The sequence below is a fragment of the Trachymyrmex septentrionalis genome, unplaced genomic scaffold (genome assembly GCF_001594115.1).
Source record: "Trachymyrmex septentrionalis isolate Tsep2-gDNA-1 unplaced genomic scaffold, Tsep1.0 scaffold53, whole genome shotgun sequence".
Lineage (NCBI taxonomy): Eukaryota > Metazoa > Arthropoda > Insecta > Hymenoptera > Formicidae > Trachymyrmex > Trachymyrmex septentrionalis.
Window position 1 is genome coordinate 1,371,778 of NW_017305705.1, and position 13,445 is coordinate 1,385,222.

At 36.4% G+C, this 13,445-nt stretch overlaps 1 protein-coding gene across 1 annotated transcript in view; it reads right to left on the reverse strand.

Annotated features, from left to right (window-relative positions):
• Positions 1 to 13,445, reverse strand: part of LOC108751912 (fringe glycosyltransferase) — a 104,604-nt gene that overhangs the window by 44,301 nt on the left and 46,858 nt on the right. The window contains exon 5 of the mRNA XM_018492399.1: positions 11,512 to 11,671. Within this exon, the coding sequence (XP_018347901.1) occupies positions 11,512 to 11,671 (160 nt within the window). The remainder of the gene's footprint in view (positions 1 to 11,511; positions 11,672 to 13,445) is intronic.

The following is a 13,445-nucleotide window of genomic DNA, read 5'->3' on the forward strand; positions in this document are numbered from 1 at the left end:
TAAGCGAAATTCGGTTCGTTTTACAGCAGGAAATGCTGTGACGATGTGAGAAGATATATTGTCAACGGGATCATCTTAAGAAGCTCATCAATCTTTACGAAGTGCGTGCACGTATAATTAGTAGTTGCGACTAAAAAGTTACGTGTTACGAAATATATATGTATATCACAAATATATGGAGGGAAAAATTTTTAACATATATTATTTTATTAGGTTTTCGATTCTGATTCATATTACAAATATACATACAAATGTTAATTATTATGAGAGATTAAAGCCAATACCTTTTAAATAAAGACTTCTATAATTGATAAATCAATTTTATTTCATTTTTCCCTTAGATATTTGTAATTCCATTTTCCCCTGCGTCAAAATTATCGAAAACATATAATAATACATACTTAATCGATGTGTGCGTTTTATGGTCTCTCCTGTTATGCGGCACTAAAAATAAACGTATATCGGACTATTATTGGATGCGAAAAATGAGATCATTAATATGCTGCAATATAATATCATTCGCGTTTATCTCGTGTTCACAATTCCTTCATTCCTTTCTAATTCTCCATATTTATTATATTTGATAATATACTATGTGCTCGTCTCTACATTCCTACGACCAAATTTTTACACGTGTGCAAATTAAAGAAAACACAATGAAATACGTAAAAATATATTTAAATCGATCACAAAAAAAAACCATGAATAAATGCTATTAGCGTCTGACAATCACCAGACATTATTAAATTCTGTCCTACTTACGGTCGGTTAACCGGGTATAATGAAATTCATATAATAAAACGCCGTCTCACCTTGGAGGACAATATCGATTAATTGGCAGACTTTCGCGGTGAGTTTGCCGGTAAAAAGCGGAGCGACGCGGATTATAAGGAGCGACGGAGAATGAAAAAGACCCGTGTCGAAACAACTTAAAACGCTCGACATTAATTAACCGCCGGCCCGAAGAGCAAGCGTCGCAGGTGAACGATGAATTTATTACAAGCCTAATTGTAAGAGTAATTCAAATTACGAGCGAAAATTACGGTTTACGCCGTGCCGGCGCCGATTTATTTTTCGATATAAGTGCTAGTTGTCAAGATAAAACAAGAGATATTGACGCTGATCCCACGACAAATATTAGGTGTAGTAAAAAGTCATCGCGTATTTTTTAGCTCAAAGTTATATATACAATATCTTCGTCAATAATGAATGACATTCAAATTTAAAAAAAGGGTTTTAAAGCTTGAAATCTCTACTTTTAAAAGCTTATCACATTTTTTAAGTTTATATGAGTTTGATAATTTTTACATACCAAAAACTACGAGCTGAAAAAGACGAAAAATTTTCTTCTCACTTTGTGGATTTGTAACGTGTCCAAAACGAATTTGAGAAAATTTTCGATTACCTATCGTGAAAGCTTGATACTTTCCCTACAAAATCGTTTTTTTTAATATTCCTACGACTTTTGATTATTGAGTTATCGCGGATTAAATAAAAGAATTATTTTTACTTTAATTGCTCATAACTCCATTAAAAATTGTCGTATCGTATAATTTAAAAAAAAGATTTTTAAAGCTGAAACTTTACTCTATTAAGATATATTTATATTGTTGGTAAGAAAGTAATTGCGGTTTTTACTGATAGATGTCTTTTAAAAAAACGCGATGACTTTTTACTACACCTAATATTACTCGTAGAAAAATTAGAACTCCAATGGAGACATGATTACGTAAAGAAACATGACTGGTTATATTATTGCTCGAGCTGACTATAAGGAGATGACTATAAAGAGCGCAATAAACTCGATCCTAGCAAACGCAGCATGAACTCTCCGTTTCATGTTTCTTCAATAATAACAACGGCTGTTTCAGTTGCGAGCTTACAAAGCTAATGTTTTCAGAGCTGGAGGTAATAATATGTAGGAAAGAAGGACAGGCATACGTTTTTATTCATAAATTATGAAACGGAGTTAATCGTTTAGTAGTAAGGCATTAGTTCGCATCGCTGCGGATTTCCCGCTGGATGGAACGATCGTAGACTATGAATGCATGCGGCTTTTGAAGTTATTTCGAAACAATGAAGATCTGAAATTCCTGATTCGCGCAACTCTACAGACAATATTCGACGCAAATTCCGCAGTTATGCTTAAGTGAGCCAAGTTGTGCCACATTACGCCACAGAATGTCAAAGATTAAATTCCAAATTAATTCGAAGCTAAACTCTATTTCTATTCTGTATCGGAGAGAATTCTATAACAGTCCGTAACTTGTGCATATAATTTAATAACCTTTGCGTCGTCACATTAAATTATCTTAACTCATTCTCAGTCAAGCTCATTCCGATTTTCCAGATCGAATCTACTAAAGACGATGATAAAGCCAAATCGTAATTTTCCTGGCCGACTGTAAAACTTACAACGTGACGCTTACGAGGCATCATAATGACAACAGCAACGTTATGAACGAGCGGGAAACGTGGAGTTAACGGAGAGATATTAGAGACGGGCGCGCAGTTTCTTCACTCCGAGATCTAGCAGTGAAACGACTCCTCTTCGCCAGCTCTACACTAGTAGTCGTAATAATAAAGCGTCCGTGCGGTATACGGCCCGATAATAAGTTCCTGGTTTACGGTTCATCGGCAGGTTATCCCCTGGGTGAATCGGCCTACCGTCGGACTAAAATCACCGTCTCGTGCACGGCTCGATTTTCAGCCTTCATGCACGACGCGAGACGATGAACGAGAGCTCGGCTGCCTGCCTGCTTGCTTGCAGTTCTCGCTCGCTCACTCGCTTACCTGCCGCCTGTTTGCAAACGCCTTTCTATCCCCGTGCCGTCTTTTTCACCACCGCACCGCATCGGTACGCCCGCACGTTCACCCTTTCACCTAGAGGCGTGGTGCGCGCGATATCGCGCTCCTGCGGGCGCAATTACGACGCCGCCGTGCCGGGGAAAATGTAAAGTAACGACCACCGACGTACGTCGATCCTCGCCTCCAGGTGAATTAATCGCTCTCCGGGGCAATCGACTCCATTGTAACAGGGCGTGTCTCGTAAGCTTCTCTCTTATCGCGAAGAATTACTGAGAACTAGTTGAGAAAAAAAATATGTAACGTAATAACAATAAATGTGTAATGCATAATAATAATAACTGTCATTATCTATACGTGGGTTGAAACGTAGAACGTAAGAATTTCTTCAATTTCTCTCTTTTTTTTCCATCCAAACATGGTATGCAGAGAAATGTATAACTGAGAAATATGTAGAGGTAGACACTGCTTATAAATAAAATCATACGGACAAAGAAACTAGCAGAATCGATAAATATAGAGATTTCATACAATATATATACAATAGTAAGATCTTATTCGGACCGACATGAAATTGATCACTTAAGTAAAAGCATATTCAAGCCTATAACGGTCAAAGCTAGATCTTCTAAATTCCTAAATAATTCACAGTGAATTATCTAGATCCTATATATATACATGCATATATACCATATTTTTGTAGTTATTCAAAAACTGCGCGCCGAAATTTTTCCGGACTTTATTAAACGCAATTAAACTACTGCATTAATATCACAAGTTAAATTAAATTAAAACAAGCACATTTTCAATCTTCAATCCAATATTATATTATAAGGGTGTTAATGTACTGAAAAACTTTAAATAAATTTATTGCGAAAAGTATTACCTCGGCCGGGACTTGAACCCGGATCTCTTGTATTCCGTACGAGCGTCCTGAAAGCCATTAGACCACCTATATATATATAGATTAATTTTGTACAGCGATTTTTGTGATAAGTTAATGTCTGAAGAGGGCTTAATCTGGCCAACACTTGTAACGATTTATATTTGAATTTAAACTGAGTTTTTTTTATTATATATTTTTTTTACTTTTCTTTATTTGTAATTTATTCCTTTAATTGTGTGACTATTAAAAAAATGTGTTTGACTCTTACTTTGCCCTTCATTTATTGTTATTTATCATATATATATATATATATAGACACAATATATATATTTCATATTTCCTAAAATATAAATGATAGCGTTTCAAGAACAAAAAGTATTTCGGCAATATGGATAAAATCATGTATATAAATTCACACAGAAATATTTAAACATCAAGATCTTGCTTTAATCAAATATAAGAACTTTCGAGATATATATAAGATATTTAAATAGATTTATATATAATAAATCTCTAAATTTGATTTATACGTACTTCCTAAATATTATATTATATATTTCCTAAAAGATAAAGTTGATCCAAAAAATATCTACTTATTAATAGAGTATTAAAAACGCCAGATCTCAGAAAGATGAAAGGTCTTTTCCATTATACGTCAGTTACAATTTTCTCGTAAAATTAGATGGATTCGGTATCGATATTGGTCACCACCGCCGCCCCCCCCCCCCCACGCAATTGCACTCGCGCGAAGTTGTGAGGCAACGTTGCGATTAGCAAATTATCCTCCGGCATTGACCTACAAGCAACAGCAAACCCGTTCGCATTGCTGTCTAGCTCTACTTTGCCTATCAATTTGCGGAATACACGTTACGCTCATTCATCCATTGCGGGAGCACCTTTCACCTGACGAGACAACGATTCCGCAGGCGCAATTGCAGCACGTTGCAGTTGCACCATCGCGTCAAGGGGCCACCGAAAGAATCCGAACGTATAACGATCCGCGCGTACGCGCCCCGCGGGCCGTTCCGAGTTAATTATCCCTTCGACCATGCATCTAATTGTAATGCTCTCACGCTTTTACAGATCAGCCGTATAATGGCGAACCTTGATCATTCGTCAATCCGCCGTGGACGTTAATTGTGCTTGATTGTTACGAAGAGATTGCTACGATAAAATAAAATAGCGAATGCTATTTCACGCGAAAATCGATGTACCAGACAGAGCTCTTTAAATCGATTTACGCAGTTTTCTATATAAAAAAAATTAAAATAAAATTTACACGGAAAAATATATTTGAATTAACTGGAAATTCTGGTGGAAAATGAACGATTCAGATTTCTGGTTAAATCTACTAAGTGTTGATTATTTCAACTAGAATTTTAATAGATTTAACCAGAAATCTCTCTTGTAGATTTATAACTAGAATCTGGGATCGTTCATTTTCCACCAGAATTTCAGTTAATTCAACCAAAGATTTTTTTCTCCGTAGAATAATTGTAAATTTTCAACTTGCTAAAATAATCTTATGCATAGATACATTGCATAAACAGCAAACTGAACAGATTATCCTGCTTGGTAATCTACTTAAAAATCGGTTAGCTCGTCGAAAATTGGAAAAAAAAAAACGCAAAAACATTAACGACACAGCACGCCGCGTTAGCGGAGAATCTCGGGCTTCCTGTGGCTGATGGCGGGTTTCTAAATGTGTATTACGTACACTACGGGGTGTCCGAAAATTTTGCTCCAGCACAAAAAAGAATTTGTATAAAACAGCTGTCTGTTAGAAATGTTGCCGTGTATCGCCTTGCCTTCGTTAATCGCGGCCGTATCTTTTAAATGCAATATTGTTCACGAGAAGAAGAAGCGGCGCAGACTGCCGCTCCAGTTGCCGGGGCAGTAACGAGCCGATTCTTTCCGGGCACACGATGGACTCACACACGTGCGCATCGAGCGAGCCCGAGGATTTCTCGGGCAAATATAATATACGAGTACGTGGAGCCCGCGGGGAGCAACGTCCACGGCGGAGACCATAATCTCGGTTGGAAGATGGTACCACACCCATGGGGGGTCGGGAGAGATAGCTCGACCACGAACGAAGGGACGAAGCTGGCACGAAGACGGCCAAGTGTACTCCAGCAACAGATTCAAGTACTCTCCGGTCAGCGTGCCTCGCCCGGCGAACGCGTAACCACCTTTCACCCGCGTATATGTATTACATGTAGGTACATACGAGCGGAGATCCTACTATGGGTTCATGTCGCGCCATGAATTGCGATTCGCGCCCAAGATAAGGACGGGCAGAATGTATCTGCGTGCGGAGACGCACGACGTGACAAAATTCAAGGTTAATTAAAAAATCTGGCAGAAATTTTATGTGTTCATCCCCCACGGGGTGTGTAACGAGAAAAATAATAAAATTTGAAATTTTACACTGAGAGAAAAAAATGATTAACATAATTTGACTACAATATCATTTTTTAGGATAACTATAGATTTATAATTATTTTAACCATGGGAAATATAGTCAATTGTACTATTAATAATTGTTACACACCCTGTTCGAAGATCTTTAATTTGTTCGTTATTATTACCACATAAATAGTAAGTAAATTACTAAACGAATAGCGAGTGAAAATTTAAGGAGACGTATATACAATAGTTACATTCACTATATAATTTCGATTGCATTTATTTAATAAAAATGTTTGTTTATGTACTATTTGTAACTTGATATTTTATTGTATTTATTATATCTGTTTAAAATTATCATAATTTATAGTAGAATTTTTTTTCATGTTTATGAGAACTATTGTATTGTGTGCCAGGTTACTATTACTAACATTATAGCGTAATAACCATAAAAACTCCTAACCACAGTTATTTTATCACGCAATTATAGTCATAAATACCGAAGACTTTTCTCTCACAATCGGTAGTGCAAAATTGATTTTCAACGCAAGTCTGATGAACAGTCAATGTTTACAGATACGAAGAAGGTTTTTATAACGCAAATAATAACCATCTTTTAGTCGGGTAGTCCGGCAACTTTCTTCTTGTACGCAAATTATCTTTTTTATGAAATGAATAAAGATAAGGAAGCAAGATTTCTTTACTTAATTAAAGGGTGGAGCAGGTTGTGTCCGGCACAAGAAGGAAGTAATCCAGGGCGATTTTTATTTTAATTCATATCAGCGACGGACGTCATTCGCATAAAAATGATTTTCGTATAAGACAAAAAAAGGTTTAAACGAGCTGGCATGCGTGTTATCGATACTTATGCTCACAGGAACCGCGGTTGATCGACTTTCAAGAGATTTCGTGCACACGATACTGGTCCGACCAGATCGTAAGAAGGCTGAATGAAGAGAACCGCAAAGAAAGAGGACCACGTAGAGGGCAGAAAAACGTTTCGAGATCGAGTCAGAACTCTTTTATAACATATGGACCGAACAATATCCATTCACCGTGCAGAAAACACTGTGCCAAATAGCTGCGTAATAAAACTGGAATAAAACGATCAGCTTGCTGATCTAAAGCCTATCACCTTACATAATGTATGCTGAGATATATATATATATATATAATCAGATTAAAACGGAACAGGCGGTAGATATATTTGAAGTGTCTTTTCAGGACACAGATAAAATCTTTAATCATAAATTGCTCTACTTTCACGTATATCACAGAATTGTACAATGAAATAATTTAGTCGTTATAAATTATTCTAATAATTAACGTTTTTTAAAATAATGAACCGTTTATCTCTCTCAAGGATTTCATTTTTCAACGCTTTAAATACGAGTGACGTATTTAAAGAAATCTTGTGTTTTGATTAATTCATTTAATGCATTAAATATATTCTTAGAATGTGTCAGAGGATATCGAGCAATTTAAATTCCGCATAAACCTCGGGTCACCTTAAATAGGTCACCACGCGATGATCAATACGCCAACATGCATGTATATTCAATGATCAATCGAGTTTATCTTTTGCGGACCGACCAGTAACGAGTTGAGTATATAACTGGCATCGACCTCGTGGTTATCGGACCGGATCTCACGACGACAGCCCTATATGAAATAATGGCGTGAAAAATAATTTCGATGACGGATAAACGTGCAAGCTAGGTTTTCCGCGAACGTTTACATTTATACGATATATTATCAAATGTTTTTTTTTTTTTTTTTTTTTTTTTTTTTTTTTTTAAATACTAAACGTAAACATTTTTTAATCACAGATGATAAATTCTTGCGGCATTTCTCGCATTAATTATTCTCTTTGGACAAAACTGAAAATTTTTGGCTTATGTTACGTTCATGTTTATATAAAACTTTGTAAGTCGAATCTCTCTCTTCTAATAAAACTAATATAAGACTTTTTCCCAATTCCTAGAGAATTGATATTTTTCTCACAAACAAGTTTCAACAAGTTACAATATTCAAACATTAATATTCGATATTCGCTTATGATCTCATTTTTATAGAATCTTAATCAAAGTTGAATAATTGAAAATTTTCATATTAGATGTAAGAACTAAAAAACTGATTTTCCTTGAAATTTCTTTTAAGAGACAATTTCAAATTCCTTTCGAAATAGAATCCGTCACTAAAGCGAAATCTAAGATATTCTCTCTGGGATGTTGAAATTTGGATAAAGGAAAAATCCTGAAATAAATCGCAATCTAAAACATTTCTAAATAAACACGCACTATTCAATAAATCAGAAATCTAAATCTCGCTCATTTCCTTTTCCTGCTCAATCTCTGTAGTAGTCCGTTCAGTAGTGAAAGGTCCGATCGATTATTAGCAATCATAGATCGCGCGAAGTTTATGGATAGTAAAAAGAAAAAAATTGGAATCCGTACTATGATTAGACTTTAACGAGCGGCGGAGAGAAATCAGGGAAAGAGATATCAAGGAAGGCGCTTGATGAATAGCTTCGATTGAACCTTATAAGAAGCGGTTAATCTCAGAAGGAAGAACGGATCCTACGGGCTTTGCAAGATTTATCGTTTCATCTCGAGAGCACCACGAATCCCACTCGTCTTTATCTATTTTCCCCCGGTAACCTCATACTTTTCTCCCAACGATGAAAGAAAGAAGTGCGAGAAGCAGCTTCTCCAATTCGTACCTTGTCCAACTTTCCATCGCGTAATATGCAAATTCCGGTAAGTGTAAAAAACAATCGTTTAGAAATTAATTCGAAAAAGATAAGAGATATTATATATTACTTTAAATTTCCTAATGAACAAATTAAAACGGTTATTAATTTTTAAAGCGGATGACGCGTGTATATATTGAAATTTTTTTTCCGGAACATAAATCGACCTGTTCTCTCGATCGTGAACGACGTCACCGGCAACAGATCTCCTTTTTCATTTCTTGTCTTGGCAGAAGAAAAAGGATTAATGGCCTCATAGCATGACACCACGTCGTGATAAGATCGCGGGCTTCCTTTAACTGTCGGCTGCCGAGCGTCGGCGATCATATCGGCGACATCCGAATCGCATCGTGTATCTCCTAAAGCAGCACGTGAGACGGGCTTTTATCGATTCATGATTGTGCACAGGCGAGTTTCTTCGCTTGCTATGCCTTGAAAAGACGCTCTCTACTTTGCTCTCTCTCTCTCTTTCTCTGTTACAAACTCTATTCATCTTTCATGTGAGTGATTTAAAATTCGTAATATAACCTCAAGACAGAATATTATTCGCAGTAATTCATAATTCAACAATTTATATAAAACGAATATATCATTTTATATGACAGTTTTTAGATATACAATTACAATTTTAAGCAATTTCCAAAAAAAAATTACAGAACCTGAATTTTTTAAGGAATATTTAAGAAAAGAAGACCGCTATAATTAAAAAATAATATTATATAGCTAAAAAAAAAAACAAAAAATATAATAAAAATTACGATAAATAATAAGAATGAGATAAAAAAAATAATAAAAAAATACGTAAAACAAAAAATATAATAAAATAAAAATAGTACTTAAAATATTATTATTAATTCAATGCATTTCTATTATTTATATTATATTTTTAAGCTGTAATATGGCATTTCTGCATGCAGATATGCAATAAATTCAACGTTTGCGATATCTTTTACCGCTTATAAGTTGACGATAGAAAAATACTAGGAAAAATGTCTCACGTGCAATATGCCAAATCTCCAAGAGCAATTTCGCGGATAAACGCACATCGAAGCGAGTAAAAAGTGTCGTAGATTGAATATCCGAGAAGATAGTGAACCGCGCGCGGGCGCAACGACTGCATCTCCCGCGAGGGAAAATCGGAATTTCACGGGCACGAGATCTATCCATAAAAACCTATCATGCACTCGCATGGGATAAGAGAGAGAGATATATACATATATGTATATATACGCGAGGTGCGAGATAATAGTATGAAACTCGCAGCACGGAGAAAACGCCGCCGGGGAGCATTAAAAAGAATAGACGCTATCGCGCATTTTCTTCGCGCGATATTCTTTGCCTTCACCGTCGAACGAATTGCTCACAAAAGCGAAGCGATCCCTATTTCACTCTAAACCCGCATTTGCCAAGACGTATGTACGTTCGACTTTGCCGGAAGCCGCCGCCTCGCGGATGCATAAATTCGATAAGACCACCCGTTAGTGACGGCACGGCTTCTCGTGTAAAGACCGCGAAGTGAGGAGAGGAGAAAGAGAGGAGAAAGAAAATATCGCGAATAATCTTGCCCTCTTTTACCCATCCTTCTGCTTTCCCTCTTCCCTTTAAAAGCCTACCGGTTCCTTTTTTTCCTCCGGTAGATTTAATTTCATGGAGAAACCCACCGGAAGCTTCAAAGGCGGTCGGACGAATTTCATGTTTGCGGCATCTCCGCGTGCTGGAGACAGCAAGGCGTGTCTGCGCGTAGCGCTCGTTATTGTCATTGTTTTAAATTGCTACTACTGAGCTATCGCGGCTCTAAATAAATCTTGAGGGACAATTTCCTTTAGTTGACCAACCGCGGAGAACGATAATAAATTGATTTTCGGAGAAGAGTGTAATTATAGTATACGATCTATGTATATTGTAAGTAAATCTGGATCGAAGCCGGTAGCCCCTCGAAACATACAGATGTTATGTAGCTGAACGAAAGAATAATTTTAGACATGTTCCAATGCTCAATTTTAAATAATAAAATCCATATTGAAGTAGTAAGTACAATACATATAATATAATCCTATTTGTATTTGAATAAACCTATATAAACAGAAAAGCTAATTCTATACAAAAATCAATCGAGACAAAATACTTGAAAATATCAAAAGATTAAAAATATGTTTTATAATGCAGTACCCATGAATTCCTCTGTATTATTAAAAATATCAGTTTGTTATTAACAAAAAAAAAGCCATCTAATTTTTTACAATAAAATGTAAAAATAAACTTTAATTTATATTCAGTTCGAATCTTTAAATATAATAAATATGTTCCTAATCTTATTCGTCTTCTTAAATTAGATTATGTTCTGCTTTTACTTTACTTTAACTATTCACACAACATCTCCCGCAAAAACGCATGTCGATGTAAGTGTACAATATGTAGGTACGTATTAAATATTTCTATAATATGTTGAACTAGGATTCGTGGGTTCGCTAAGTTCCAACGACTGGATAAATCAGTCATTCCTGCGGGTAATCTAATTTATATTGTGCACTGCTTGCATGTTATTGCTTGCCATCTTTGGACAAACATTTTTAAACAGAGAACTCCCATACAAACAGATTAAAAAACAAATTAAGAGTGGAACATGAAAGGAAAGAAAATGCAATTAATCTATATTCACCGGTCGTTTCTGCGGCTCCGGGCCCTGCCTGATGATCTCCAAGGGCGCAGGTATCGAGGGTTTACCGAGGTACCAATCCTCCCGTGGATTATAATTGTCTAGAAGCTTCAATAGGCGCGGCACGTTCACGTAATTGTCATCATCGAAATGGCAGAACCACCTAAAACACGTAATAAAAGTATTGATATAATAGAAATGTTGCGCCATGTAATTTTTTATAATTTAAGTGAAAATTGTATAATTTTACTTAATAAGGTGATACGGAAAGCTTAGTTATTAATTCTTTTTGTAAGAAACGCTATCATAATTATATAATTATTGCTGCCGCTCAAAATATTGTCAGAGGTACATAAAAGAATAAAATGTAAATTTTGTATCTTCAAATTAATAAATCGATATAAAAAAAAATTTTCAAAAAGATTCTATTAAAATCAAAAGCTAAGGACACATGAGATGTACATAATTATAAACAAGTTAGCAAAATGTTAACAAGATGCCTAATACTTGCCTAGACTTAAACATTATGATTTAATTATTTATATTTTAAATTATATAATCGCTGCATTATACCTACATATATGTGTATAATAACAGGTACATTGAATCTAAAAATAAAACAATTTTATATTTTACATAAACAAGGATAATCATTACGAAGATATTCCATCGACGACAGAAACTTTTTGCGAGGAAGAAATAAATAATTCAACGGACCTTCATTTATTTGCGCGTAACACCTGTGAAACCTTCGCTGGAATTTCTCGATAACGACGATACCGCTTAGTCTCGAGTTCAAATAAGAGCATAGAGATTCGATACAGCGCCTGCTTATATTCCCGCGGGATTAGTCGCATCGCTGCGTTTCCGCTTCAGCGAAATTTGTTCCGTAAGAGACATACAAATAAATTATATATTATCTTTAAAATTTTTGCCCATTGTATGTACCGCACGGATTATCAATTATCTCCTTTATAGAAGTTATTCTGTATTTAACGTTAGAAATATAGAATTTTATTATTAAACTTACTTCAGTTAAAAAATGTATAGTAATCGAGTACGTCAACAATTGCGACTGAAACTGTTCTCTTCTGAAAATATTGTCGTCTTTTATTTCATCATCAACCGAGATTGCTTGCAATCAAATTCGAATTCCTATCAGATTTTAAATGCGCACTGCGATTAGGGCGAACACGTTAATACGGTAATTAATGGAATGGCAACAATCCAAGAGCACTTTATAAGATATCACGGTACCGTGAAAGCCTTTCAGTCGATCCCATCGAGGCAGCGGGCAATCAGGGTAACGTCCCGTGAGTACGAACGCGACGCAATCGTACACAATTGCGCCTCGTAACCCTTTCCCATGCTGCGCCGACAGTAAACGTCGTGTTGCTCGGAGCGCGCGAGCGCGTAAGATAGGCGAAATAAAATCTCTCTAACGAACGGTTCCGCCGTAGCGTTGCCATTAGTGTGCTACCGGGTGGCCACGGGTGGTCGCTACGTACCTGTGCCGCGCGCGGTGCCCAGCATCGTTAATACACCTGAATTCCAGCTTAATGGCGTAGCCGGCTTACGCCTGGAGGGAGCCCGACCGAGGCCGCGAGGACGTTGCTGTCCCTATATGCGCGAGATCGTATCTCCTGCGTGAGGCTGAACGGTGTTTGCACCGGCGTGCGATCGACCGTTCGGTGCGTTCCTCCCTTGTACAAACGAAACCGAAGTCGCGATCCGAAATGCGACAATACGACCGACAAGAAAGCTGCTTCCTAGCCGCGCCCGAGAAATCAGGATAATGCTATCTTTAGCGCGTTGGCTTTCTAACAGGATCGACTCTTGATTTGTATACCACAGAGACAGAAAGGTAGAAATCAATACGAATAAATATCAAATATCTATCTCTTTTATCTTTATAAAGTCATATCAGCAGTCATATT